Source organism: Amblyomma americanum, chromosome 1 (assembly GCF_052857255.1).
Source record: "Amblyomma americanum isolate KBUSLIRL-KWMA chromosome 1, ASM5285725v1, whole genome shotgun sequence".
NCBI lineage: Eukaryota > Metazoa > Arthropoda > Arachnida > Ixodida > Ixodidae > Amblyomma > Amblyomma americanum.
The window spans coordinates 279283495-279311372 of NC_135497.1; the positions used below are offsets into that span (position 1 = coordinate 279283495).

At 43.5% G+C, this 27878-nt stretch overlaps 2 protein-coding genes across 13 annotated transcripts in view; both read left to right on the plus strand.

Annotated features, from left to right (window-relative positions):
• The window catches only part of LOC144115181 (argininosuccinate synthase-like), a 56283-nt gene extending 49643 nt beyond the window's left edge, over window positions 1-6640 (plus strand). Inside the window, exons 2-3 of the mRNA XM_077649431.1 lie at window positions 5577-5719; window positions 6265-6640. Of these exons, the coding sequence (XP_077505557.1) occupies window positions 5577-5719; window positions 6265-6367 (246 nt within the window). The 3' untranslated portion in view covers window positions 6368-6640. The remainder of the gene's footprint in view (window positions 1-5576; window positions 5720-6264) is intronic.
• Window positions 6641-9613: 2973 nt separating this feature from the next.
• LOC144115180 (uncharacterized) overlaps window positions 9614-27878 on the plus strand; it is a 42990-nt gene continuing 24725 nt past the window's right edge. For 5 of the 12 annotated variants that reach the window (XM_077649420.1, XM_077649424.1, XM_077649423.1 and 2 more), the window contains exons 1-4: window positions 9614-10214; window positions 10879-10969; window positions 12545-12802; window positions 20059-20126. The gene's annotated coding sequence lies outside the window, so the exon portion shown is untranslated. Of the gene's footprint in view, window positions 10215-10878; window positions 10970-12544; window positions 12803-20058; window positions 20127-20653; window positions 20678-22368; window positions 26938-27878 lie in introns of all 12 variants that reach the window. The other 7 variants (XR_013311297.1, XM_077649418.1, XM_077649430.1 and 4 more) reach the window with 4 other exon arrangements.

Sequence of the window (27878 nt, forward strand, 5' to 3'; positions counted from 1 at the left end):
CTACAAAATAGCTTGGGAAGTTCAGTTCCAGTAATCTCAGTAACAGAGACGAGTGCTCAACGCTGCCGTATGCTTTACTGACATCCAAGGTGACAAGCGCAGCAAACTGTTTTCTATTTCGAGCTAATTTAATACGACTCTCTAGGTCAGTATGAGCACACCAAATTGAAAAACCCGGCCTGAAACCAATTTGACACGGATTCAAGAGAGAATTTTTTTTAATGAATGACATGGCACGGCTGCGAAGGACCCTTTCTACCAATTTCACTAGGTTCGATGTTAATGCAATAGGGCGTATGTTGTCTGAAGGTAAGCCCTCCCCTTGCTTTTTAATCAATGGAACTATTTCCTCAAGGCGCCACTCATGAGGAATACAAGGACCTTTAATAGAATTGTTAACTAGAGCCAACAGGTCTTCAGGAGATTCATTTAACAAAGTTTTGATCATAGATGAAGTGATTTTATCGGGGCCACGAGCCGCTGGGGATAAGCGCAGAACAATTTGCGACAGCTCAGGCCTAGAGACCTCAGTGAAATCACTTGAGGTGAATGTGAATATAGCAGGAGAAGGTAGAGCAGATGTAAAGCGAAGCTGAACGCAGTTAATAAAAAGGAAAAGCACGTGGGAGCGCAACGCCGTTGAATTCTTCCTCATGAACAGTAAAGGGATGAGAGTTTTGATTTCAAAATTATATGAATGATAATAAAGAGAGCGATTAAATAATAATGATTAAGTCAAAATGTAATAATTGATAGAAAAGAAAAATTTTGGAACACTTAGCAAGGCAGTCGGTGAGATTCTATCAGGAAATTTAGAACAGCGGTACAAACAGATCTGTGGCTGAACCCAGATATGGTGGCGCCAAATGATAGCAAGAGCGGGCTGCTCAAACTAAGGCCAAGATGCTGCAAGGGCTCCTCCAGCAACGTTTTTCTCAGAGAGTTGAATCGGCGACAATACAGCCAAAAATGTTCTATAGATTCAGGGTCACGGCAAGATGCACAAAGGGGAGAGAGCGCCAAACCCGACTTGTGTAAATAGAAATTTAGAGGGGGGATGCGGCAGAGCAGCCTACTTCTTCTTCTTAGTAAGCATGACGCCTTTCTGCGTATTCTTCTTCTTCTCCTTTGTAAGCATGGCACGTACATACCCACGCGGGGGATTGGCCAAGGTTCAGTGGATAAACCCAATGAGGTATTTGCGCGGGGAAAAATAGGAGTGAGAAGATTGAATCAAGATAAAAAGGGGAAAAGTCGAATGAATTAAAGAAATATGAATTACCAGGAATATAATCGAGCATTTTTGCACATGCGACAAAATTTTGTATACAGCTAACAAGGTAATCGATCAGTTGCACTTATGTAATCATGAAGGTAGCCGCAAACACTGCTTAACGGAAATTCCTTTGCGCTCGCATCGAACGAAAGAACTGGGAGATACAGAGGGAGTCCTAACCTCGAAAAAGGGACCTCCAAATACTGTTTTCTCTGAACGGCGAACCGCCGGCAAGAGAGGAGAAAATTGTCTATTGTTTAAACTTGCCCACATGATACACAAAGTTTGTCGCAGCGAACCCACATCTGAATGAGTGCAAATTTGAGGGATTCTGCATCGCAGAAGCGTCATTGACACCTCACAAAGCCTTGATTTACACCACCGGATATTCCATGGGTACTTTAAGTGGTGAAAATCCACGGTATTGAGCAATGAATCACTCAAGTTGGCTGAAATATGTTGGAAGCGCTGGAAACGTGAAGTTGCTAACAGAATGAGGTGATGGACGGGATAGATTACAGGAGCGCTGAGAGCATACCTTGCCAATAAATCAGCCACCTCGTTAAAATAGACGCCCGAATGTCCAGGTGCCCAGACAAAGCGGATCTCACGCACTGTGCGCGGAACAAAAAACCCAGGCGGACGATTCAATAAAGATTTTCGCGAATTTTGGAGAGAGACCAGAACTGAAAGGCAGTCTGCAAGAATAAGAACCCGTGCTACATGCCTCGGAAGTTTGAGAAGAGCCAAACCAATGGCCAGAAACTCTGCGAACAATATAGGAGTATAATCTGGGATACGAACGGAATAGCTCCAAGCCAACTCCTGCGAATATATTCCAATCGCCGCCTTCTCACAGCTGCCGGAGGCATCAGTGGAGATAACAGTATGAAGAGGAAAATTCTGTAGGTGTTCAGAAAGGAGACCATTTAGGATATTTGCGAGCATATGTTTCGCATGGGACGGGAAAATACGGTCGTAATAGAAGACGGGGTCAGCCTGCGTATCTGCAACTTGTTGGAAGGAGATCAGATCAACCTGAAGCGGGGCTAACACATTCTGCGTGAACCTAACTTGCGGAAACTGATAGCGCGGCCAATGATTAGTGAGAAACATGTGTGGTCGGGATAAAAAAATGGGACTAATAATGCCGAGGGCCGGGTCAAAGTACCTGAGTAAAGTACGCACTGTTAGAAGTTTGAAGCGGGAAAAGAGACCGGGGATACGGGCTTCCAGATAAAGGACAGCGTTTGAAGCTGAATTTGGGAGGCCGAGGCATAGCCGTAGGGCACGCCTTTCCAGAAAAGCTAATGGCTGCAGCTTCTAGTTGGCGCTACCAGAGAATAAGACGCAACCTAATTCCAGAATCGGTCTCATATAAGCCTTATAGAGCAACAGTAACGTGTCACGGCGCATGCCAAACTTTTTATTGCCAACTCGTGTCAACCGGCTTAGATCACGTTTCCCTTTATTAACATTGTTCTTAATATGGTGTAACCAGTCCAAACTTTCATCATAAGTAACGCCTAGGTATTTAACCGACTCCACCTGCGGAATTGGAGTGGAGCGGTAGACTAGCGAGATGTACAAAGGAGTGGCGAGCGGAAATACCAGCGCGCCACATTTGCTGACATTAAGTGATAAATTAATTTGGTTCAACCAGAATTCAATAGCATTCAGGTATGCCTGCAAACATTCGTAGAGTGCATGAATATCCTTTGCTGATGCGAAAAAACTATATCACCTGCGCATACATAAACTGTAATGTTTGGATTAATGGGTATGTCCCGAACCAATATGTTGAAAAGCAGTGGAGACAAAATAGATCTTTGCGGCACACCTCTTGATTGAACATAGGTATTAGAACAGAAAGATCCGTCTGTACAGAAAAAATATTTCTTTCTTTTAAAAATTTACAAATCCAAGCATAGATGTAGTGCGGCGGATGTAGCCGAGCAAGGTTGTTAATAAGGACCGTGTGCTCAACGCTGTCATATATGCCTTAGCAACATCGTCTCACCAAGGCCGCAACTTCTCTCATGCGCATCGAGAGTCGCATTCGGCTCTCGAGATCCGCATGCGCAGACCATATGGAACAACCGCGACGAAAGCCAATCTGTGTGGAGCTGAGGCCGTTAACGTGATGAACATGCTCTGTGAGTCGACTGTGTACTACTCTTTCTATTAGCTTTACTAAATTTGAGGATTAAAGCAATCGGCCGAATATTGTCTAAAGGAAATCCATTCTCTGCAGTTTTCAAAAGTAAATTTATTTTCGCAATTTTCCAACTGTAAGGAATCCAAGAGTTTTCCAATGACGCATTTACAATATTCAGAAGGTGAGTTGGAAAGTCTTGCGCTAAAATGTTTAACATGCCCACAGTAACCACATCAGATCCCGGAGCAGCAGACTGCATCGAGGAAACAACTGGGAGGAGTTCCGACACGTCCACCTCAGGATAGTCCGAGCTGGGGGCGAGAGTGTGCAAAGGTTTCGTTTTCTGCACATGGAAACGCTAAGCCAGCCCCTGAGCTATACGTTCTAGGTGTTGCTTAGCTTCCTGCGGAGACAATACCATTGACATTATGCGGTTGGAGGCCGGAGAGTTGTTAATTCTGCGCCATGAATCTATATAGAGCCTTCTTATTCTGGGGTTTAGAGAGATAATTGTTTAAATTTTGATTATAATCTAGATTACAGCCGTTCAGATCGGCTTCCTCTTCACGCTACATAGCACGCGGACTCTGCCACCTCTAAATGCATCTACGGAAGGATAACGTTTGCAGCACTCCAAGCGGAAATTACCCTTTTTTGCCTCAATTTTGACACACGCAGCTCCGCTTGGGTGTATATTACCTCTCCTTCTATCCTCTCTCCCTGTCCCTCACCTCTTTCATTTCATTTCTCCATCCTGCCTGCTATCCTTTGCTTCCGCTGACCCAACTCAGGTGCTTCAGTATCGATGGCAGATTCCGGGGATAGCAAAAAGCTTTTCCTTCCTTTTTATTATTATTTAATAAAACAACTACTAGCTCCGCTCGCGCCCGGCAATGTGGCTCAGTGGTTAGGGCGCTCGGCCTATCGATGGCTCGCTGTTGCGACATAAAATTTCGGTGCAACTACTCGCAATACATGACCGATGACAGCTGCTGCTGCTCAGTACACTGGAATGAAGGACAGCGTCATCGAGATTTTTCCCTGGTCGTTGCATATGTACAAAAATGCAAAGGTTCTTGAACGACAAACATTCATTAAAATCTTTGTCCTCTACTTGCTACTTTCATGGCCTTTACGTTTTTCATATCAGCGGCATGCACTGATTTGCTGGTCCCGGACCGATATAGTTCTAGACTTCGTGTGATATTTTCTTTACTTAATAAATACGCAAAAACATGGAAGCATTGATATCAATTATGGCTGTCACGAGTGAACGATAAGGGGATAGTTGGTATGACATGATTACAAGAAATAAAACTGAGCATGGAACCAGACACACAAGATAAGCAAACAGAGCTCGTCCTGTTTCCTTCTATGCTGTGTCTTGTCCCCTGCCCAGTTCTATGTTTTCTAATCATGTCTGCCACGATTTTTAAGACATACGAATACATTCCTTTATTTAAAAAATACATATTTCACTTGTCTAGACAGTGCTTAGCGTTATCTAATACACATTGGCATTGTCAATGGCAATGCAGTTATTATTGATCCTTCCACAAATTCTATGAGGAGGCCGGGCTGCGACAAAAGCCCCCCCCCCCCCCCCCGCACAAAATTTCTGGCTATGCCACTGCTTACGCCACCTCGATAATCTGATTGTTTCTTTTTTCTCTCAAGTTGCTTCGGTTTCGTTTCAACAGCCGAACAAGCAGACGACTTGAGGTCACGTGGGTCATGCAAAAACTGCGATTTATTCGCTGCTTATTCATTTTGTGGGATTCCAACTCTTGAGCAGGCTTGCGTAAAAGTTTATGTGAATTAATAGACGAAGGTAACAACCATGCTGCAGTTTTTCTTTGTCTGGACCTCAACGCGTCGGTTTCGTCACAGCCGCCATTCGGCTGTTGAAAACGAAAGCCGAAACCAACGTTTCTAGATTACAAAGGTAAATCTAGTAACGTTGGCCGAAACAGCATCTCTGCTGCGCAATCCACGCGGCTATCCATGTTTTCTAATGTGCAGCATATGCAGCGCATCATACCAAACAAGTAAACTCACGAATAAAATTTGGTGTCACTGTTCTTTTAAATTAATGAGATGAAAATCTGTATGTGCGACTTATTTCTTCAGCTATACTTCCAGGCTGGAGGCTATAACATTGACTTCAGTCACTATCAACTGCTCTTCGAGACGGAGAGGAAGAAACACCTAAAGGTCTTCTCTAAACTGGCGGCAGCTCATGTGCAACGGACGAACCTGCAGAGAATGAACATGTGGCTTGCTGTGTAGGTACACTATTTCTTCTCAAGGGTTTGACTCAGTAATCATTGTATTCTTCGGGCAGGTCATCAAGGACTTCCTCCATATACTTGATGAAACAGAGCACAACCACCAACATCCAAACATGCTCCTATTTGCTTCAGAGCAAACGACAGAATCTGTACGAGTCCTTTTGCTGTCGGCTTTAGACATAACTGATGAGCTGCACAAAGCAGGTGTGCCTTATTGCTGATGGCCAAGCTGAACCAAGATCCGTTGGAGGTAACACGTGTGCATAATGATGGTGAACATAGCTCAATTTTCTTGAAGTAACAGAGTATAACCCAATGGGCATTGGAACTCCCTTCGACATTCTGCGGATGACCTGAACGTCCGTAAGACGTCCATAGGAGTGTTAATGTTCACTGGGTAAGCGTCAGCCTGTTGTAAAGAGCGCAATTTTCTTGAAGTAGCTGCGTATAAGTGGCAGCCTGTTCTAAAGAAATAAATTTGGTTATAAACGGGTGCTATTACTAAGAAATTTTTCGCCTGCTTTCTTCTTTTTTTTCAGAGATTCTTCGGAATTGTCCGCTCTTTTCACGTCGATGATGACCATCCCACGATTATACAGTTCAGCCAGATTTATAGGCTTTTGTCCCTGTTCCCCCCCGTGAATAATGCAGTTGAAGGGAACTGTTGTGGAGCCGCTGAAAGTGTCCTCGTGTCGCTGCATGACAGCCTCGAAGAAAAGGTAATGGCTGCTGCGAAGCTCAGGAATGCTCTGTAAGAAAAGCTGTGCAAGAAGCTTCTTAGCATCAGCTATCTTTCGGGTGAAAGTATTGACCTGGGCGACCATGGATATGAAAGAGCCGGCCCAAAAGAAATGGTTGCCTATTACTTAGCAGGATATGTGCATAAGAAGATAACTAAGGCAGTGCATTGTAGGATAGCCAGGTCACGCTGACGGCTGCTCCTGAACACGCCAGCCCAAGTGTTGTTGTCCAGGATCATTTGACTGACCTGAAGTCGTTCAAGCCAGGATGCCTTCGCGAGCCACCGGTATGCTGTACACAGTCATTAAGAAGATGGACAGCATTGTTCACAAAGCCCTTGAGAAACGCGTTGTATTTGGTGACCTGCTCAAGGAGGTACTAGATAGGCTAGAGGAGTCCTCTGTGCCTGCAGTCGGTTGTGATGTTCACTGCAGAGAAGTCACTGCTAAGAAGCGTAAAGGATTGGGCAAGTTGGTCAGACATGCTTAACGGAATAATGGCGCAAATTAAGTGACAGGACAGCAGGAGAGTACAAACACACACAAGCGCCACTCAGCAACCTTGCTTTTCTTGAGTTCCTCCTTTTTCTTGGTCTTGAGTCGATTCCTTTCTTCATCACTCAGACGGGCCTCTACTTTTTGTTTCCTGTGCAGGCCTTCAGCGACCGATACCAACAAGGGATCCGGATAGCCCGCTGTCTTTAGGCGCGTGACCTGCATACTGAAGCTTCTGTCCATTGCATGATGACACGAGTTTCTGAGAGCATCGGTGAAACAGTGTTGCACAATGGCTCTCTTTACTAGTTTGGAGTGGGCTGACTGGTATGGCAGGAGGCCTTTCTTCGCTCTGGGTTCATAGCACCAACAGATGTGGTTGTCCTTGAAGGTCAGACGAAGGTCCAAAAACCTTATAGAGCCTTCACTTGGAAGCTCATGAGTTAGTAGCAGAGGCTGTAAGCCTGTCGTGAACTTCCTCAGCGTTCTATCAATGAGATCCTATACCATATCTTCACGCCGTTTCACACAACCTCAAAAAGATCGGAGCTCGTGCGAAAGTCAGAGTGGTATGTTCCGCTCCTGTCAAACTTTCTGCCCTTTGTAAGAAATCCTGCCATGTCAAGAAAGCGAAGCCGGACTGCATAATCAACCATGAGAACAAATTCGTAGCCTGTTCTGAAGGAGTCGTTTACAAGATCCCTCTACCATGTGGTGCCAGTTACATAGGCCAAACAGGAAGGTGCCTCAACGAGCGTCTGAAAGAACATCGCAGGAAGTTAAGTCAATTGACAATTGAAGGCCATTTAGCAGAACACTGCAGGTCCTGCAAGTGCAGGGTGCTACTCAAGAAATGCTCTGTTATTTACAAGCACAAAGATCAGCTCACCCGGGAAATTGTAGAAGCGCAAGAAATAGCATGGTAAAAGAATGCAGCGCGAAAAAAACAAGGACGAACAGAAGTGTACAAGACAGGGCGCTGACTACCAACACATTTATTCAGAAATATGAGCTGCTTATATAACGCAGTCCAACACCCACATGACCAAGAAAATAGCAAACGCGTTCAACTATCTAATACAAAAAAACTAAACGAAGTACACAAAATCAAAGTGATACATATCTATAGGTAACGCAAAGTCAGCCAAGAACCGATAAAACCGAGAGGACCACGACGAACCGTAAGGTGCACGCATGGAAAATGATCAGTCAGCGACCTTTGCCGCCAATGCAGCACGAGGCAAAACGAAAACGAAAATAACAATATAGTCACCGAACACTAAGTAAAAGTTGAAGCTAAAAGCAGGGTCGGGGCCAAACGCATACCAAAACAATACAAAACGCAACGCAAAAGCTGAGTCAACCGTTCACAGTCAAACTGAGTCAAAAAAGTTGAAAGTTCTCTAGAACAAGAATTAAAAGCAGACGTGATTAAAAAAGACGTGTTTATAGTGGGCCTAGAAAACTGGACTCCTTGTCTGTAAGTAAAATTGAAGGCGTGCTGACGCACTTGTCTCCAGCTTTGGCTGTCATCCTTGCCTCAATGATAACCCTTTCAAATTTCTGTCCGCGCCCGTGCTCTGACAACCGTGCGCGTGTAAAATGGTTCGCACCTTTTGCAAGACTTGCAATGGTCGTCCAGGTGCCCGCCGCTTTTGTTATGGACCCTCCGGCGGTGTTCAAACAATCTCTCGTTGAGACACCTGCCGGTTTGCCCAATATACACGCGTCCACACTTCAAGGGAATCTTGTAAATGACACATGTAGCACAATGTGTGAGTGGTTCTACATGTACGTCTAATAGGGCAAACATTCTTCTTTTGCTTTGTCAGCAGTGTACACACTCGTGAAAATTTGCACGGGGCTGAGAAGACAAGGTTTACGTTGTTTCTTTTTGCAACCTACTTTAAATTGTGAGACAGCTTGTGAAGATACGGGATGACGGCCAAGGGAGGTCGTTTGGCCTGTTCTAGCTTGCCTGCGTCTTTGCCTTGCACTTTCAATTTCTGGAGAAGAGTCTCTAAAACGCTACTCTACGACCAACGTCACCGTTCTCGGAGGTGCATATATGGCGGGGCCAGATCGGCGGCGGCGGGCGTTTTGCGAAAATCGCCCAAAAAACGCTCCATGTATTCCGGGCTTATTAAGGCGAAATGTTCGCGGTCGGCTGGGTCGGGAGTAGTACCCGCGTTTTGTAGACTTTTTCCATATGTTTATGTCTCCGAGGGGCGCGCTTACCCGCTTTTATTATACCAACGAGCTTAAAGCGCCACCCTTTCCCAACGACAACGCTCAAACTCGCTGAATGCAACGACGCAGCAACGCAGACAGCCGGCATTTCCCCTCCAGTATTCGGCGGCAGCGCCGCGCGCAGCCAACCGCTTTTTTTTTTTTTTTTTGCTTCTGTACCTCCCATCCAAACCCGCTTCGCTCTTGCCACTACAACTCCTTCTAGAACACTACAAGCACACTACACTAGAACACTACAAGGTGTCCAACGATATATGAGACAGATACTGCGCCATTTCCTTTCCCCAAAAACCAATTTAAAAAAAACTGATTTTTAAACAAAAACCGAAAGTACATTTCTGCCGCTAGGCAGCCACTGGTACCTTTGGCCATTTGATTTTTCCCGCCTGCAGTGTGTACGTGCTTCAGAGGCTGACGTGAACTGCCTTTTCGTCCACGTATTTCGAGGTAGGGTGTTGAAGGGAGTGGGCATATATGACTGGAGAGGTGCGTAGGTTCGTTCACTGCTGTCCGAGTACCGTATCTGACGCATAGGGACAGAAACTGCCTTCGGAGCAAAACTTGTTGTTGGGCTAGTTGGTAAGCCATGATCTCGGAAGAACCAGTGCAAAAAAGGACAAGGAAGAAGGAGGACGACACGGAGAGAGCGCACCTCTGTCCTTCCTCCTTCGTTCTTGTCTGTTGTCCTTGTTTACGCAGGTTCTTCTGAGATCACTGCCTTCGGACGCTCTGCCGAATGCGCTTCATTGTTCTAGATTTGGAGAAAGTCTGGCGCTCACTCACATTTTAAACCAGGTCGTGTTTTAAACCACTTTATACAGTAGGTCATGTTTTAAACGTTTGAAGTCAGAAAGCATTGCGGAAGTTATGTGCGCGTGTTCATGCGCCAGAATGCATTTGTGAAGTAGCAATCGTTGTCCTGAAGTCATCGTTAATGAAAAATACCAGCGCTGCCGTGATGTGGAGACGGGGAGCTTCTCGGCACTACTGACCTGCCTCGAAAGGTACGCAATCCTAGCTATGTCTCGATACGTGCTGGTGTGCATTTTTCAAAGGATATTTTGCGGAAATAGCAGCCTCCGGGCTTGCCGGCTCTACATAAGTGCCATGACCAGCAGAACGACAGGCTCCTCTTTCCGTAAAGTATCCAAGGAAGAGACGCAGCACCGAACAGAGTTCGCCGAGGATCATTCGTCTCGCAGCTGTTATTGTTTTGACGAAATGAATGTTGCAGAGTACTGGCGCATGCCGCTTAGGAGCTCAAGTATGTGTTCTGTCAAATTTAAAGTCGTTTAACGCTATTTTGTCAAATTCCTTGCCGCATGGATTATTCACACGCGGTAATTTTTCCGGCCGTGCACAGCGACTGTGTTTTCTGCATAAAATGCATTCCGTATGCCTGACGTCTGAGTTCAAAAGTTTTTCTGCTTCTCAGGCGCTGACCGCTGGTCGTTTTGTGCGTCAGGCCGCTTTGCAGTTGATGCTACCATCTGTTTTAGGTTTTGTGTTTTACAACGCCACCCAGATTAAGAGATCCTGTGCTGTTGAAGCTAGGTATCTTTAGAATGCTTATTCAAGGTTTTAAAAGCTTCATTGTTTGGCTAGAGTGCCCTAATTTCTGAATTTTGGTGTTCTGTAATCGTGATGGTATCAAATGAATGCCTGCAGGGAGAGACAACTACTTCCACATAGGTGCCCACAGCCATAGCTTTCACCTTGCTGCCTCTGGGAAATATTCATGAGCAGTATGGAAGCAAAGGTGTGTTTTAGTTCTTGCTGCGAGCTTCTTTTTATATTGTATGTTAGGTTCTATTCGGACCATTTTTCCTTCTTTTCTTCATCGAGCTGCTTCATGAAACAGGGTAGATAGCCTAACAATGCCCACATTTATTTCTACAGCCCCGGTCAAAGTATACAGCCCAACGGGGTTTCCTTCTGAGCTGTTTAGCATGGCTCCCTAGCACATCATGCAGTCCAAAGTGTGGGAGGATTGAGGACGCAAAGCCATTTTTCTTTCGAGAGATTACGGTTGCTGAGGATGCATAACGAGGCATGCTGCAGACCTCGCAGCGAAACCCTTTGAGCTGTATACTTTTGACAGGGACTGTACATCCCTGCTAGTTCGTTGTCAGCATAGGGTTATCGCAAAACAGTGAGTATTGTTGAACATTGTTTTCTGAAATGCTGCATTAAATGAGTGAAGTGCCAAATGTGTGCATGGGTTTGTTTTGTATGATGTGAGTAGGCCAAAAAATGTAGCTTCTCGCGCATCTTCTTTTGGTGTGTCGTGAAGTTGGGAATTTCTAAACATGGGCAGCATCATTTGTTAATAATGGAAAATGGGTTGTTACAAAAAGTAATGCAAAATAAAATCCTTTACTAAATCAACACCCCAACTCACTTGGTGCTCGTTTTAAGACCTGCTTTCATAATTAAATATATTTGTACAAATGTTCGGGCCTCTGTATGACAAACATAACGCAGGTTCACCCATTTACATAAGCCAGTCACAAAGTCCTAATGCATCAGTAAGTATGAATACTTAGACATTCAAGTGTAAAACATGAAAAAAAAAACATAGACTCTGACTGTAGCATCAGCATTGAAGCTGGCAGCTGCAGCTAGGATCTAGTAAAAGGCATTGATAAAGATGGCATAGAAAGCCTGGAGGGCTAGTTTGTGAGACATCTGGTGCCAAGAGCACACATACAGATGTAGGCAAGTGCAGGTTGAGTAGCTTTTTGGTTTTAATAAATCTTCCATTTCCTCTACATTAGAAAGGCCTGTACATTCTCTTATGCCAGTGCAGACTGTATTAAGCAGAATATCCAGATGTGTGGTTCGTAACCCTACTGATCCTTTCTTTTTTCGAAGATGTAAGTGTTCATTCGCCTTTTTCTAACAATAGCTGGCGTCCAAATTATTTAAAGCATTGGCCACAGTGTAATCAGTAGCATTTACCTGCTGCTCCTAATCCGTATGTGTGTCACTTGCAAGCAGAGGAGGATATTCCACCTCACCGCTTCTTGCATTGCATTAGAAACTATGAGCGAAAGGCAACGGCTTCCAGAAGTGTGCACATGCCCACGGGCCAGTCACAGTTGTGGAAGCTGCCGCCTCACTAGCATAGGTTCGGCTCCACTCTACGAAGTTGTGAGATGCAGCATACTAGCAGTGTAGGTAAAGTGCCAGACTGGGTGTTTAAAGTGTTTTTTCTCTGGTATAAGCATGCATTGAGGTACCTGCCTAATTTTTTAAAATCTTTTATTATTTTTGGAGCAATCCAGGAAGCCGCAACATTGAGCAGTGGTTAATCCCCGCTCTTTCCATGCAGCCCATCGACGACGAACAAGTGCTCTTGGACTAAACCATTGTAACCGCTTCGAGAGCATACATCACTGTGCTGCTGCAAGGGTGATACACGTGTCGGCGCAAGTTGTTCCTCCTGCACCTCCCCCTGCGCATGCATGGCCTGGACTGACGTCACCATTCAGCCAGGAAAGGCTGCGTTGGTTGACAAGGGTCGTCATTTTGGAGCAATCCAGACAGCCGCAGCATTTAGCAGCGGTTAATCCCTGTTTCTTCCATGCAGGTACGTGCTGGCTGTTTTATTGCCTGTTAAAGAAAAGAACGTATTTCTTGTTGCTGTATTGCTGCATATTTGACGAAAGGGATGTCATAAACCACCGTCAACGATTAAGGAAGTGGAAAAGGCACTGTCTGAGATGTCTGCTCATTTTGATGCCAAGCATGATGAACTGAAAGGTACGCTGAAAACAGTAATTGAAACAGAGTTGCAATCAGTAAAAGAATCTATGAGCTTGAGCGGTGAAAAGTTTGAGGCTTTCAAATCTGAAATCATGGAGACCAGGAAGGAACTTGCTGCTACTAGAACAGAAAATGAGGAAATCGGAAATAACAACTGTTCGACATCATAATAAAGAAAGTAACGAAGGAGTTCACTGATGTGCAACAATACAGTCGAAGACTTAACCTCCAGATAAAAGGTGTTCCTGTGGTGATGGGCGAGAACCTCATCTCCACCTTGAAAACAATATCGGAGTGCCTGAACTCGCAAGTCGATGAGTCTGACATTGAGGTCATTTACCGTGTGCCCACAAAGTAAACAGATGAACAAAACATAATTGCCAAATTTTTTTCTCTTACTGTGTGGGATAAACTTCTGGACAATGCTAAGAAACAAAGTCTGAATGTTCCTCACTTGGGGTTTGAGGGCGAGATGCCCATTTACGTGAATGAACACCTATGTCCTGCAAACTAAGTGCTCCTAGGAATGGCACTGAAAGCAAAGAAGTAGAAAAAGTGGAAATTGACATGGGTATCAGATGGGAAAATTCTGATGCAAAAAGTTGAAAATTGAAATGTTATACTCGTGATAAGTGGAGAAGACTTGTGACAAATTCTTTAACACAATGGCTGTCGGTATTATGCAAATCGAGCGAATCTGGAGAGAAAGAGAAATCTTCAACCCCTATTGATCATATCTACTGTGACAACGAAATGACCGTGTGCATTGGCGTTTGTGAAATAACTATTGCTGATCACTGTCCAACTTTCATGTTTTTACCACACAGTTACATGCATCCATATTGCAAAATGTACTCTCGAGATATAAGAACTCGAGTGAATTATGCCAGTGCCCCAAACCTCTTGTAGGGCACTGAGTTTGAAAATTCCACGACAGTGGCGTCAACACAAAATGCGAGAAGTCGAGGGTGAACAAGATAGTGAACAAGGGAGCCGTAGTGCTCCCGAAACGTCTTTTCATCTTTTGACTTTGGCCAGTGACCAGCAATCTGCATCAGAATGCGAGAACTTCATCCATTCCATATCAAACACTATTATGAAATCCACACGCGAAGGCGCACTTCGCAATTACAAAGAAGCTGTGCACCCATGGATTAATGATTGTATACTTTGTGTTCTAAAGAAAAAGATTCCATTTATCACAAATGCAAGCAAAACAAAACAGTTATTATCGCGGAAAATTCAAGCATTATACCAACCTTGTCACGAAACTCAGCATTGATTCGAAACAAGTGTGGAAAATTGTAAAGGATGTCACAGGACTTGGACAAATAAAACGCATTACCCCTGATGGCTGTTCCGTGCAAATTGTTAATGATTTTAATAGCTACTTTGCTAATATTGCTGAAACCCTTGCAAATCAGTTCTCGTCTTATTCCACCTATACATATTAACCCACCTGGGGCTGTCCACAACAACCTTAATCTAAGTACGATTACTGTCGAGGGCATTGTATCTGTTTTAGGAACACTGCCGGTTAATAAAGCAGTTGGACATAACAATATTCACACCGCAATATTAAAGTACAACAAACATGTGACTTAGTCTAGATGCTGTCCAAATATTCTCAAAGTAGCCAAAGTTGATCCTGTTTATAAAAGTGGGGCCCAAAACGATCCAAGCAGTTATCGATCGATATGAGCACTAAGTATTATCAATAATATTTTTGAGAAACAATTCGCTGCTGAGCTAAGAATATTTGTTAGAATAACATAATCTCTCTTCAGCAGCATGGCTTTGTCCCAAATAGGTCTACCTCTACAGTGGTTCTAACACTTTCCCATTTGATAAATTCAGCTCTCCATAATAACAAAATTGCAATCAGCATTTTTTTAGACCTGAAGAAGGCATTCAAAGTGTATCGCATTTGATACTATTAAAAAAAATTTTCCGCTTATGGGCTTTTTGATGATACGCTGAAATTTTTCACAAGTTACTTATCATCTCGACAATAAAAAGTGGTAAATAAAAATTATGAGTCTAAATATGGGAACATAAAATGCCGAGTTCCCCAAGGATCTGTCCTGGGGCTATACTGTTTTCCCTTTATATGAATGACCTTCCATGTGCAGTTTCATGCTACAAGATTCTCAGTATGCAGACGACACTGCCCTCATGTTCACAGGTAATTCGTTGTCTGCAGTGCAAAATGGCATGATGAAAGATTTATTGGGCATTTCAAACTAGTTCTCTAACAATCAGTTGACTGAGCATCGGCTCTAGCTGCTATTCTTTTCAAGTTGTGAGAGATAGGTGAGACAAGTTATGTCTCACAACTTGATAAGAGTAGGAGCTAGAGCTCGTGTGAGTAGTATTCCCTGCTGCAAACAAATTCCAAATCTCTGCAAGACCATCAGCTGGGAAGGGCTGTCACCTGCATTCTACAGTGCCACAAACATATGGTGTACAGAATGGAGCTATTCCGTGGATTATGTTATATCGGCCAAAGAGGGAAATGCCTAACTGACTATCGAAGAGAACACGAACGCTTCTTAAAGCCACCTCCCAAATGCATTGTGGTCATACATTGGCTGCCATGCAAAAGCTGCACCCCTGTTTTCAGCCGGACAACTTTAGTGTACATGCATAAGGACCACAGAATGTGGGAGATTGTTGCGGAGGCGATTGATTCATCACGAGCAAGACAAGTGCTTTGGCAAACCTTCTGTTGCGCTCACACTAAGAGAACTAGACTACCTTAGCAGCTTAAATGACAGAGTGGTGGTTTTTGTACATTTTTGAACATTTTTCTGTTAGTTTTTATTTACCATTGTTTTTGCCCCATGCAGTCAATTTCTGATGCAGTGCCACATGTTTGTTCTGCTCGTTCTTCACTTACTTATTGCGTGACAGTGATAATGGTCATCAATCGGGACTCAGCACCGTGTCTATCTGCTTCATACATCTTGTCGTAATCGTGCTGTGGCTTTACCTGATGAGCATCTACCGACTAGCTCGAGAAAGTAGCCTTTTACATTGTGAAGCCATTTTGCAGGCTACATGCAAGAGCAGGAGTGTGGTCAGTGGTATGAAGCCTCATAGAAAAGGAACTTGCATTCATACTTCCAATATTCACAAAAATAAACAGTTTCTTGGCATGACTTTTTCTCCAAAACAGTGTAGTGTACTAAACATGCGTCATGAAATGAAGAGCTCATGATTTTTAGAATGAGCATTTCAAGTTCACTGAGAGCAGTATTTTGAAGCAGTTTGGAGCCTTTGCTTTAAGAATGCATTAAATTACTAGTGCAGTGCAAGTGTTTCCCATCTCGCATGTTGCTGAAAATTGTTGGTTTTCTAGCCTCAGCTGCGTCCAGAACATATGAACACACTTAAGCAGTGCCAGAGTGTACTACAATCAAGATCCCATTTATGGAATGGGGTTATGCTGCCGCTGTTTTTTCTCTTTTCTACTGATTCAGTGAGCCTGGTACTAATGGCATACAGGTTAATTTTTTATTACAATATACGAGCAGTGTTTGTTGACTTGTAAGTGAACAAAAAGTGCAGCAGTAAGGGTACAGTACTGCATGTAAAAGTGCTTATTGTTGCATGTAAAGGATTGTTTTTAGCTATGAATTGCTTTCTCGAAAGTGATCAGAGCCACATTGGCTCTACTGGCATGAGCGCCTGTGGGACCACTGCTGTTCTTTGAAGAGCCTCACTTGTTGTCACTAGATGCTAGATTGGAAACAGTAGGTGCATTAGTAGCATCTCTGTTTACGTATATAATTATACTAGTTGAAGCCTTCTTTATTTATATGGGAGCCCTGGTTCTTCTTTCTCGCTGTAACTGCATCTCGGCCTACTAGTTAGTAATGGATACCCCTCGAGAATGAAGTGCATAGGCCCCCATACGAGGCCCTCTACCCAACAGTGCCAGCATATTGCAATGACAGCAGTCAACAGCCTTGTACATATTCGCATAGCAATGTAGATGACTAGCACATACAATGTCAACATTTAAAGTGCACTGTCATGAGAGAAGGTCATACTTGACCTCCTGCTTTCCGGTCATGCAACTGAAGACCGTGGGGGCATATTCATGTGCAAGCATGCCCTCTCCATTATGCTGCTGGGGAGTCAGTTTTCTCTTGTCAGCTTCTTGTGGTGCCACAGGTGTTTGTTCTGATTTGATTGGTCATGTGTTCAAGGTGGTGGAAGTTATATCACTTTATGTCATGGCGGCCTTTTTTTTCTATTTGTTCCTATATAATTTAGGGAAGTGGCTATTTATATTATTTAACTATGTGTAGCGTATTTTCCTTTCCAAATGAGCACACTTGTAGGAATGTTGTTCTGCAATCAGCTGCAAATTTTTTTGAACCGGCAGGATCTCGCATGGTTTGAATTAATGACTATTCAAATCAAAGTAGGCATATTTTTGGAACTGAACAAGCTTAAATTTTGTAGGCTTACGAAACTGTTAGGAAGATGCTTACGTCTGTACCTTAGCATCATGAAGTCTCCTTTGCTGCTCAAGTCTACAGTGGCACAATGCTCGAGATCTATGATAATGCAGGGTGTATATCTGAAGTACTGGCAGGAACGATTACACTGTCCAAATGCACAGGGGAGTCCGAGTGCTCTGTGTCATGGTTAAACATCTGCACAATGTAAAGACTCATGTTGATGTCCTCTTTGTAACTTGCTGTCCAATTAGCACTTAGGTAGGTTTGACCAATTGTTCAGAATAAAAATCGCATTTCAGGTCGTTGTGAAGCAGTAGAGTGAAGCACTTAAAAACTGCTCTGGGAATGTATTTAGCAAAGTAGAATTTTGCACAAGTTGATGAAACACGGAGGAAACAATGCCGAGAAGGTAGGACCTGTCAAGTGCTGAAAAAACAATGTCTATTGCGTACGTCCTTCTCAGAAAATGACTGCATCTGCTTACAAGCTGCAATAGTAGGAATGTGATAGAACACGTACTTGCATATTGCAGAGCAAATTTCCTAGTAGAAAACAAAACCTACAGAAGGGTAAAAAATAGCCAAGGAAAGCTCAAAGTAACAGGATACCCACCTTGCAAACAACCAGCATGAAGCATTTTTCGTTACCAGTTGGAAGCATTCTTTTGACACGAGAGCATGAAATGAATGACACGCGAAACAATTTATATTAAAGGCCAGCTCGGGGGGTTTTTTGAACATGTTTTGGTGGTAGTCACATCACATTCTATAGTCTCCTCACTCTGGTTTAAAAAGCAGTTTTTCAAAATACCAAGTAGAAGTATTTCAAAGGATGAAAACCCAGGAAACCTATATCATGTTTCGACCTAACAATGACTCCACGGCAGACCGCCACCCTATGACATCACAGATATTTACACAAAGTCTATCTTGTGCTCATTGATTGGCTGAGCTGGTGAGTGCAAGTGCGAGCTTGGGCCATTATTTGTCTGAAATGACCAGAAACCAGCTCTACACTTTTGTCGTTCAGCAGAGCAAATATCGATGGTCGTGCATCCATTGGCATCACACACGCATTGTTGCCCTCTGCCAGATATTGCCTTGAGGTGGGAAATTTGAAAGTTCTTTGCACTGCAATAGAACACCTGCCCACTGCGAAACTTGGCACAAAGGATCAAAAAGCTGTCGAGAACATACTGTGAAAGTTTTAGTATAAACAGGCTAGGTAGAAAAAAACGCGAGTTGGGGGGGAGGGCGTGATTAAAGCGGATTTTTAACATTGAGTTTTAAGGGAAACCAACCAAATGGTCTTGCTTTGTTCGTCCTATCTTAGAATTCATCATAACTGAGTTCGTATTAATGGAAGTCTATTGTAGTTACTGCAGTGCTGTGTGAAGGGAGCACGCTGTGTGTTCCCGTTCGAGCCATAATACACATGCGTGAGCCCACTGCAAAGCATGCTGTCACTGTCTGCAGTTCAGAGACACTGCAGTCCTTAAGGGCAATTCCGGGAATTTTTTGAGAGTGATGTATTGTGGTGAAACATTGGCTCCGAGTTTTCCTCCCAATCCTGATTATTTCTTGCAAGTATGGCAGCCTGTGCGGAATTCGTTCCTTTCCCTATCCATTTTAAAGTTTGCTGTTTCCTTAGCCTCAGTTCCGGTGATTTCTGTGGGCAACAATACATTCGCAACCATCACAAACATTAGGCACACGTTATTACTCTGCCCGCATGAAGAATCAATTTTCGTACTTGTATTAGGTCGCCTAAGGCATGTTATGAATTGGGGTCATTGCCAGTCAGTATTTCTTCCATTGAATGCGCATACGAGTGTTCTCTGAATAATGTTCATGAGAGCATTGCTGCATTGACCGAAGCATCATCCTTGATTGTAAACTGATGTATGTTCGGTTTTCTGCTTTAGAATAGTTCCACTTGGGATTTTGAAAAATTGCTTCTTGTGCCAGAGATAGGAGAGTCCAAGGAATGGGATGCGCTCATTCAGTCAAGATATTGGAAAACTACCTGAAGTTGCCCCTTTGTTGGGTTTTCTCTCTTTAAACTGATCCGCAGCACATTAGAAAAAACACGGAGTGAGTCGCTCATTTCGCACGCCTCACATTACCCGATTGCTTCTAGTACGTTAAAGATATTGTTTGCCTTTTGAGACCAAAACCGAAAAAAACACTCAAAAAAATAATCATACATCATTCAGTTGCCGTAGGTGAATTCCACGCTGTGACTCTCATCACATCAAAGATAAAAAGCGCATTACACGAAAGAAAAAAATAGATAAAAAAATTTGGCACCTCTACTTTTAAAGAGGCAAGGAAAGTTTCCAGGAAAAATTTTGACCGTGCACTAATGCATAAATTGGGAAGTGTCACACATGTCTGCATTGCATCTGTTGCCATTTAGAATGCTCATACTGCTTAACTTCTCGCTATCTTTAGTGGTTTTCACTGTTTTTTGCTTCAAGTCGGGTTTCCTTGGCATTACTCTTTCGAATGTGCGTCAGATGAAAGGCAATTTTTTTTGCTTCTCTCACATTTATCTTCTAATTTTGTGTGCCACTTGGTCTATAGATCTTGTTTATGTCATTTTTCAGGCATTACAGAAGTTTCTTACAGTCCGGCCAATATTTTGACCCATATAAGTGCTGCTATATACCTGGTGGTAAGTTGGCCGCGTATTTTGTTGTTGTCTTATACTGAATGAGGTCATTCCGCGCCAAACGATCCAGACTTTGTGCTTGACTGAGTTTGATTTCTTAAAAAAAACTCATGTCTTAGTATGTACTGTCGCAGATTTTCCCACCTTGTTTTTGCCAGAAAAAAAATATTTCATGGCAAGGCCGTCATTTTAAATTTACAAGCGGTAGCAGAGCCTAATCGTTCGAAATCTTGTAAAAATAAACGTTTTTACGCATGACTTAAAATTTTTCGTATAAATAAACGACATTGTGCTTTCGTATCCAAAAAATTAAACGAACATTTTTTCTTTCAGTCTTTATAAAGAACAAGAAAGAAGGTACAAACATATGAAAATTTGTAATTCTTGTCCAATTTATGTTCTCATAGTAGTCATTTCAGCTATTTCTCTGATTTTTTCAAAAGGCAAAGAAGCCGATAAAAAATTTTTGAGATGAAAAACATGATGCGTGTCAGCAAAAAAATTGTAAATTTGATAAATTTTTTTTTCAGGCTTATGCAGCCGTCAATTGCACAGTGAGTAAAAGTGTAATTGGAACAATTATTGTTTCATGCGAGAAAATAAGTTTGCAAGTTGAGTCGCTGCGTTCAACCCCAGCATTGTTCGCGGCTTGCTTGTACCTGCAGTACACGCTATAGCTGGCATCAAGGACACACATGAGCTTTGCGGCATGGTGCTCCAAGTGGATGCTCCTCATGTTTTGCTTTTGAAAGGTCTGCTGGCATGTTCATTCACATTTTGTCGCTTTTAACTCTTAGGTTGTTGAGCATGACGTAAGTCCAGCATGCACCATTGAGAGACAGATGAAGGCTTGATGTGGTGAAACTTTTGTTTTCCTTTTAATGATAGCACTTTTGAAACTGCCTAGTGAGTCCACCTTCATTTTCTTGAATTATTTGTTGGGGCGCTCGGAGCGCTACGACACGCTCGATAGTTTTCTCTACTCCACCCACGTAAACAGCTCATAGAAGGTCAGCATTTGTCCTTTGTACGGCCTCTGAATACTTTCTGTTGCTGGCAAGGGCCTCATAGTTCCACCAATGCTGTCGCAAACACGACTACAATGTGACGTGGCGAAAGATCCGTTCCGCTGAACTTTTGATATCATTTTCATGGTAGCAGAGTATTTAACTGATTGCTCAGACTGCAAAGTGTGCTTTGCAGCTCAGTACCGTTTGTGTTGAGGTACAATAGTCGTTCTGCCATGCGGCCACTTCATTTTTACTTTTTGTAAACGGGCCCTTCAGCAGATGTATGTATTACCAAAGCTGGCTGTATGGAAGCCCAGCACTCCATTGTATTCGAGCAGTGGAGTGCTGGTTTTTGTATACTTGCAGCCGGAGGCAAAATGTGTTGCAGGAAGCACGGAGCAATGTCGATGTTGAAGGCAAAGGCTCAGTTTGCCAAATTGTTTTCTATATTAAAAGAAAATGTGCTCTGATTAAACTTCTAGCAATAGATGCCATTAAATGGTGCCATGCAACTTGCTATATTTCATAATTTCACTAAGATGACCTGATTTTGCAATTGACAGCTGAATTTATCTCAAAACGGGAGTTTTCTCAACTTTAGAATTTTTTTGCTGACTTGTCTTATGCTTTTGCTCTCTGAAACATTTTTATCTCCTTCTTTGCCTTCTGGACACCTTAGAAAGTTGGAATGACAACTGTAATAACAAAAAATTTGATAAAGGATTCAATGTTTAGCACCTTCTTTTATGTTTTGTTCAAAAGAAAGTATGTTCAATTTACTGCATATGAATGTGCAATGTTTTTTATATATATAAAGAAATTTTTGCAGTCATGCATAAGAATGTTTATTTTTACAGATTTTTTTGCAAGCCTAGGTTTTGCTACCGCTTCCAAACGTGAGATGGTGTCCAGAACATGAGAAAATTTATTCCGCCAAAATCAAGGTGGGATAATGTTTGTCGTAGTAATGCAATAAGCCAGGATTTTTAAAAAGAAATCGAATATGTTCGATTGCTAAGCCTGGATCAGTTGGCGTGGAATGCCCAATGTCATATAAATGTCAATTGTGTGCTGTTTTGAAGCAGTATTTATATTTTCGTAGCTCGAGTAATACTCCAGTGTATTTAGAATGCAATTTGTTCTGCTTTCATAATTGTAATGGTTCCATATCGCGGCCTTTAGTTTTGCATCTTGTGTGGGAACTTGCATTGCTTTCTAACTAATTTTTGCTGCAGGCATTCATCCCATATGGATGCTGCTGCTCTTGAGCAGCATACTCAACTGGACCAGTGGAGTGGTATCGCTGTTTGTACCTTTGGTAAATTTCTGGGAAAAATTTATGCATTCATCTGGCTGCTTGTTATTTTCATGGTTCATGTGTAACGGCGGATGAAATGCTCATTGCTCCAAAGGATGAATGTGGCCATTTGTTAACGCCATTTTATAATAGCAATATATGCAAAAAGATTCATTCTATTTATCTAGTTAGTACTTTTGCTCACTATGTTTTGCATGTATGCTTCAAAGGAAGCGAAGCGCACCCCTTGCTTAGTAACAAATTCACCCGACTTGTTTGCTGTGGGTATTGTGATGTCCCAGCTAGCATTTGTGACCTCCAAGTGCACAGTTTTATGTGTATGTATTTTTGTGTATTATATATATGTATATACTGGCTGTTGCCGTGGCATGAGCACTAGGCCAGCTGCCAGTAAGTCATCTCTTTTCCATCATTCATCACACCTCATTATCTGCCTGAGTGCCATGTAACATTTGGTGGAAGTGCTGGATATCATCGGCATCCTGGTCCTGGAGCTTCGGCATCCTGCGTCAGCTGTCGTCGTTGGCCGTTTAGTTCTTGGCCTGCATCTACTGACCGTGCCACAGCCTATCAGACCTGCACCAACCTCGCCGTTCACCCTAGTACCGTCCCCTGGTCCGACCAGAAGACATGATGAAATGAAGGCGCTGCTGCGACTAGATCCTATGACCCGCCTGGCTCGAGCCACGGCCCTAGCATGAAGACACCGTTCCCCTGCCCAGGTCATTTGGTGTGTCCTGGGGCCACGGCCGTCGGCTATGGCACCCTGTGGCCCGGAAGCTTTGTTGACCGGAACTCATTCTCTCATCTCATTGTGGGAGCCAGCACTTCACCACCTTGCCATTTCTGTTGTGCCGTTGCTGAAGCCGATCACCATCTCACGCATTTCTTCGTCGGTGTCTTCTTCTGTTTACCATAGGAATTGTTCGCTGGCCCAGAGTAGTGTCATGAAGAAGAAGCTGGCAGTGGTGTGAGATGGAGCACTCGCGCGAGGCTAGCAGCCATGAAATCATCTCTTGTTTATCGTTCATCGCGCTCATTCCTTTGCTGGCTGCCATGTAACAATATGGCATGACATCTACCTTTCATTCTTATTTCTCAGTCTTGTAGGTGTAGATAGGCAAATTTCTCTACCTTGAAGCCAAGGCTACAGATGAGGTCATCGGGGAAACCAGGTCGCGTAACTGTGTCAGTTGGGCCTCGATGCTTACCAGCTTATGGTGAATACGCAATCTGCTTAGGGCATGTTTCAATGCACCTCTAGGCACAGCCCTTATTACCAGCTTCGTGGCCGCTGATGAATATGTTAACATGTCTTTTTTTTACCGCGGGGCATAACACCCGCTCATATGGGCCGCCCTGATGTACAGCCGTAGAAATTGAAGCAGTCTTCCAATGGCATTTCTTTGGTCAGCTCAAAGTCTGGAAGAACTTCAGAGAAGATCTTAAAGATGTTTTCAATAGCTACCTTGTGCTGACCCTGGTTAGGAAGCTTGTGGATCAGTAGGAAGTCCAGAAGCAGGAAAGTTATGATATTGCAGCCATGCAAAGCTTCTTTTATCTGGTGGTCTCAAAAGGCTGGCAGAAGGTTACAGAGAATTGGTGAAACACAGGAACCGGTGCATACTCATTGCCATTGAACGTAAAGATCGCCATTAAATTTTACAAAGGTAGAATGCAAATAGTTTTCTAGCAACTCCAAGAATCTATCCATTTTAATTCTGCATTGGTTTGTGCAATCTTACTGCTTCCATGAAATCAATGCCTTCTCTTACAGTCTCAAAAAAGGCGGTATGTGGCAGTGTGTAATACAAGTCCTTGATGTCAGTGGAGAAGACACTCTTTCTGTGCAGCGTTTCGATTGGAATATGGACATTTCTTCTGTCTTCTTTACCTGGATCTTCCATGGTGAGGAAGGAGAATGATTATATCAGGTACCTTCCTAAGGGTTTCTGCCACAATCCTTGTTGAGACAATTACTCAGGAAGGCCACTTATCCTTCTGTGTTTTTGTTGTAAAAAAGGCATTCAGGCATAGTTCCTCGCTTTTCTTCATAGCCGGCCCTAGTTTGGTCAAGTTGTTTCTAAACACAATATTTGGGCTTCGTTCTTCACTGCTTGAGCCTTGATCTTTTTTTGCAGCTTACGGAAGTACTTGGCTGTTGCTTGATTTGTTTTTTTTTATGGCTGTACATCGGAGAGGCCCATATTTGCAGGTGTTATGCCCCACGGTCGAAAAAAGGGCTGTGGCTACAGGTGCATTGAAAAATGCCATAAACACATCGTGCATTCATCGTAAGCAGGAAAGCGCCGAGGACCAATTGAAGGAATGAATGAACGAATGAAAGTTTAATGAAACAGACAAGATACAAACAAGTTGGTGTGTCTAGGAGGCTAATGAAAAGGCATGGATGCCTGACAAGTGTTAGTCCCCTTTTCTTAAACACTGCACCCAAGCATTACATGAAGGTTACGTGAAACTGGTTTCCACATGACATAATCTGCTGCCTTGGCTTCAAGGTAATGAATGAACTGCAGATTGGGCTAGGTGGTGATGCATAGTGGTAGTTCAACAGTGCAACAGCACACACAGACCAAGCAGGAGACGAGACACACAAACCAGCGCTGAACTTAACACTTATTTTTTATTGGGAAGAAGCACGTCATATGTACAGTCACGGAAAAAACAGCGCACATGCGCAATGTCAACAAGACACATAGTGATAGTACATGGTAAAATCCGCTTTAAAAGCACGTTTGCATCCGCTGGACTGCTCCCCACTATGTAGCATATTGATTTCTCGAGGCGATAATGAAACAGATGGCGTACTCACGCATCCTTCACTTTTTCTGATAATATGAAATGCCTCAGCTACTTCGCGAGTGCGCTGGTCAGGATGAGCGAACAGGACATCAGTGTGATCAAAAAACGGCGTGCATTTGCACGTGAAACAATGTTTAGCTAGGTTAGTTTCTTCGTTAAAGAATTAGCGTGCTCCATGAGCCGCACGTTAACGCAGCTGCAAGTCTGTCCTATGTATGTAAGGCTACAGGACAGGGGAATTTGATACACTACACCCGTCTTGCAGGGAACATATCTATTTCATGGTTTATGCTGCAAGCATTTCTTCTGCGCCCTTCATGCCTTCTTTGAACCGCCGGCCCCACTCTTTCTAGTTTGTTAGGTGCAGAGAACAGAACCTTTACACCATGCTTGCTCCCCACCCTTTTAATCCGGTGCGACTGCTTGTTGACATATGGCATAACCACTACCCTTGTCCCTTCTTCCGAACCCTTTTCCAGCCCCAAGGTACTTGCAGACGATTTCAGGGAACGGCGGACTTTGTCTGCACTCGAAACGAGAAGTGAGTCCGGGAAACCAGCTTCCCTACATCTGTCTGCCTGGGCTAAGAGACTGGGCATCATTTTATGATAACAACCATGCGTACGTGGTCTGTGTGTGCTGTTGCGCTGTTGAACCACCACTAATGAAAGAAATTTTTCGATTTACTCCTACTAGGCTGCTGAAAGAAGAATAGAAGTTAGCTGTTAAACCGTATGAGCATGGTGTTAGCCACGTGCTAACAAAAGAGGTCGGGCGGGCTGGTGTGAACTTAGTACGTAACGTGCCCACCAAATTATCTCGGTTGTGCAGAATGGTCAACCAAGGTGCCTCAAAAACTGCCCGCTGTAAGATGAAGCCCAGAAACAAATTCATAGCTTGTGACAGTGATGTAGTTTAGGAGATCATTCTGTAATGTGAAGCGTCTTATGTTGGACAATCAGGTTTGTGTGTCAACATTCTTCTAATGGGACATGTCTCCTACGTTGAGATAGGATATGTTAGCAGGCAAGCAAGATGCATGTCGGACTGTGAGTGCATTACACATTTCTGACGATGTAAAATTATGAGGAAATATAATGGAAAGCTAATTTGAGAGTGTCACATGTAAAAGGCCAAAAGAGACAAAGAAGTTTGAAGGAGAAAAGAAGACTACGAAGACGGTAAGGATGAAGTGTGCCAATTGAAGAACAAAGAAGATGAATTATTCGACGGGGAGCGTGGCAAGAGGTGGTTCACGGAGAAGAGAAGAAGATGAAAAGGATGACGTATCAATGCCGAGGGTTTTAAAGCTAGAAGGGATGATAATACGCATGTGGAAAACAGAAGTGGAGGCTCCTGATGGTCAGGGACACTTTGGTTGGGACAGAGCAACGCCGGCTGCTGCTCCAGCAGTGCTGAGCCTATTCCGGGGATTCAGTGGCTGACGCAACCACCTCCTGTGCCCAGGGGTATCACAAACGCTGCTGCCGCGTGCCAGCTGCATCGCCCTGGTGGTCCCTCCAACGCCAACGTCAACGCCAATGTTGCTTCCACCAGTGCTTTGATCGGGTGTTCATCCGACACCAGCACTTCACACTTCGAACGTCACCTCAGCGCCGACGCTACTGCCTGGACCTACGCAACACTTCCCCAGCACCGAACTGTGAGCATTAACACTGAATTCTAGTAGTCTCGCACTGGTCCAGTATTGTGTGTACCAGTACCATCAGATTTTGTGTTTTTTGTTGGTGTTTTTAGTTAGTTTTGTGTGCTAGTGCTTGTGTGGTGTAGGGTTTATTAAATGCATGTCCGTGTGCGTTCAGCTGTTGTCCGGTCTATTCTTTCAGTCCCAGCGTTCTCCTGTGATCCATGACAGCGAGATATTTGAGGCGTACATCATGCATACGAATTGTTCAATCTGTGTAGGCACATCATCACTAACATTAATGAAAAATGAAATTGACTATATGGATAAATAATCACAACAGATGGGTCAGATGATGATTCCGTGACTTTCCTTTGTATTTTAGATGGTGCTTCCTATATTTATTACAAGCAAAGCAATAAATTTCTCAGTCATTTGTCAGCGCTGTGCCTGTGTCATCTTGTCTGTCTCCTGTTGCCCTGCACCTTGTTTTGCAAAGAATCATGCACGGACTGGCCCGGGTGCTCTCCGTGAAGTATTTTAGTGACCTCGTGCAAATTTTTCTTGATGGCTTTTTGAATTTAGTTGCTGCGGACTCGGGAGATATGTAAACTTAGCACTGCTGCCTACCTTTCAAGATGTCACATGCGGGGTAGATAAATGCATACTTTGTGTTGTGTTGCGGTGGACCACTGTCATGGAAGGGGTTGCGTCGCTCACTTTGAGACAAATACTATGTTTTCGACTGTAGCATCGAATGTTACTTCTGACTTGGCGTTGGTTTGTAAACCATAATGAAGTGCGCTGTTATTTTCCTCTTTGTTGTGGTGGTGTTTTCTGCCATGTATAGTCAACTTATGTTCCAGCCAGGCTGGTGGTTTTTGTGCTGACTTGTTGCAGTTTGTGCAGAATTAATTGCATGGCCTGACCACCTTCATTCCATTTTCTAACAGGTAGCA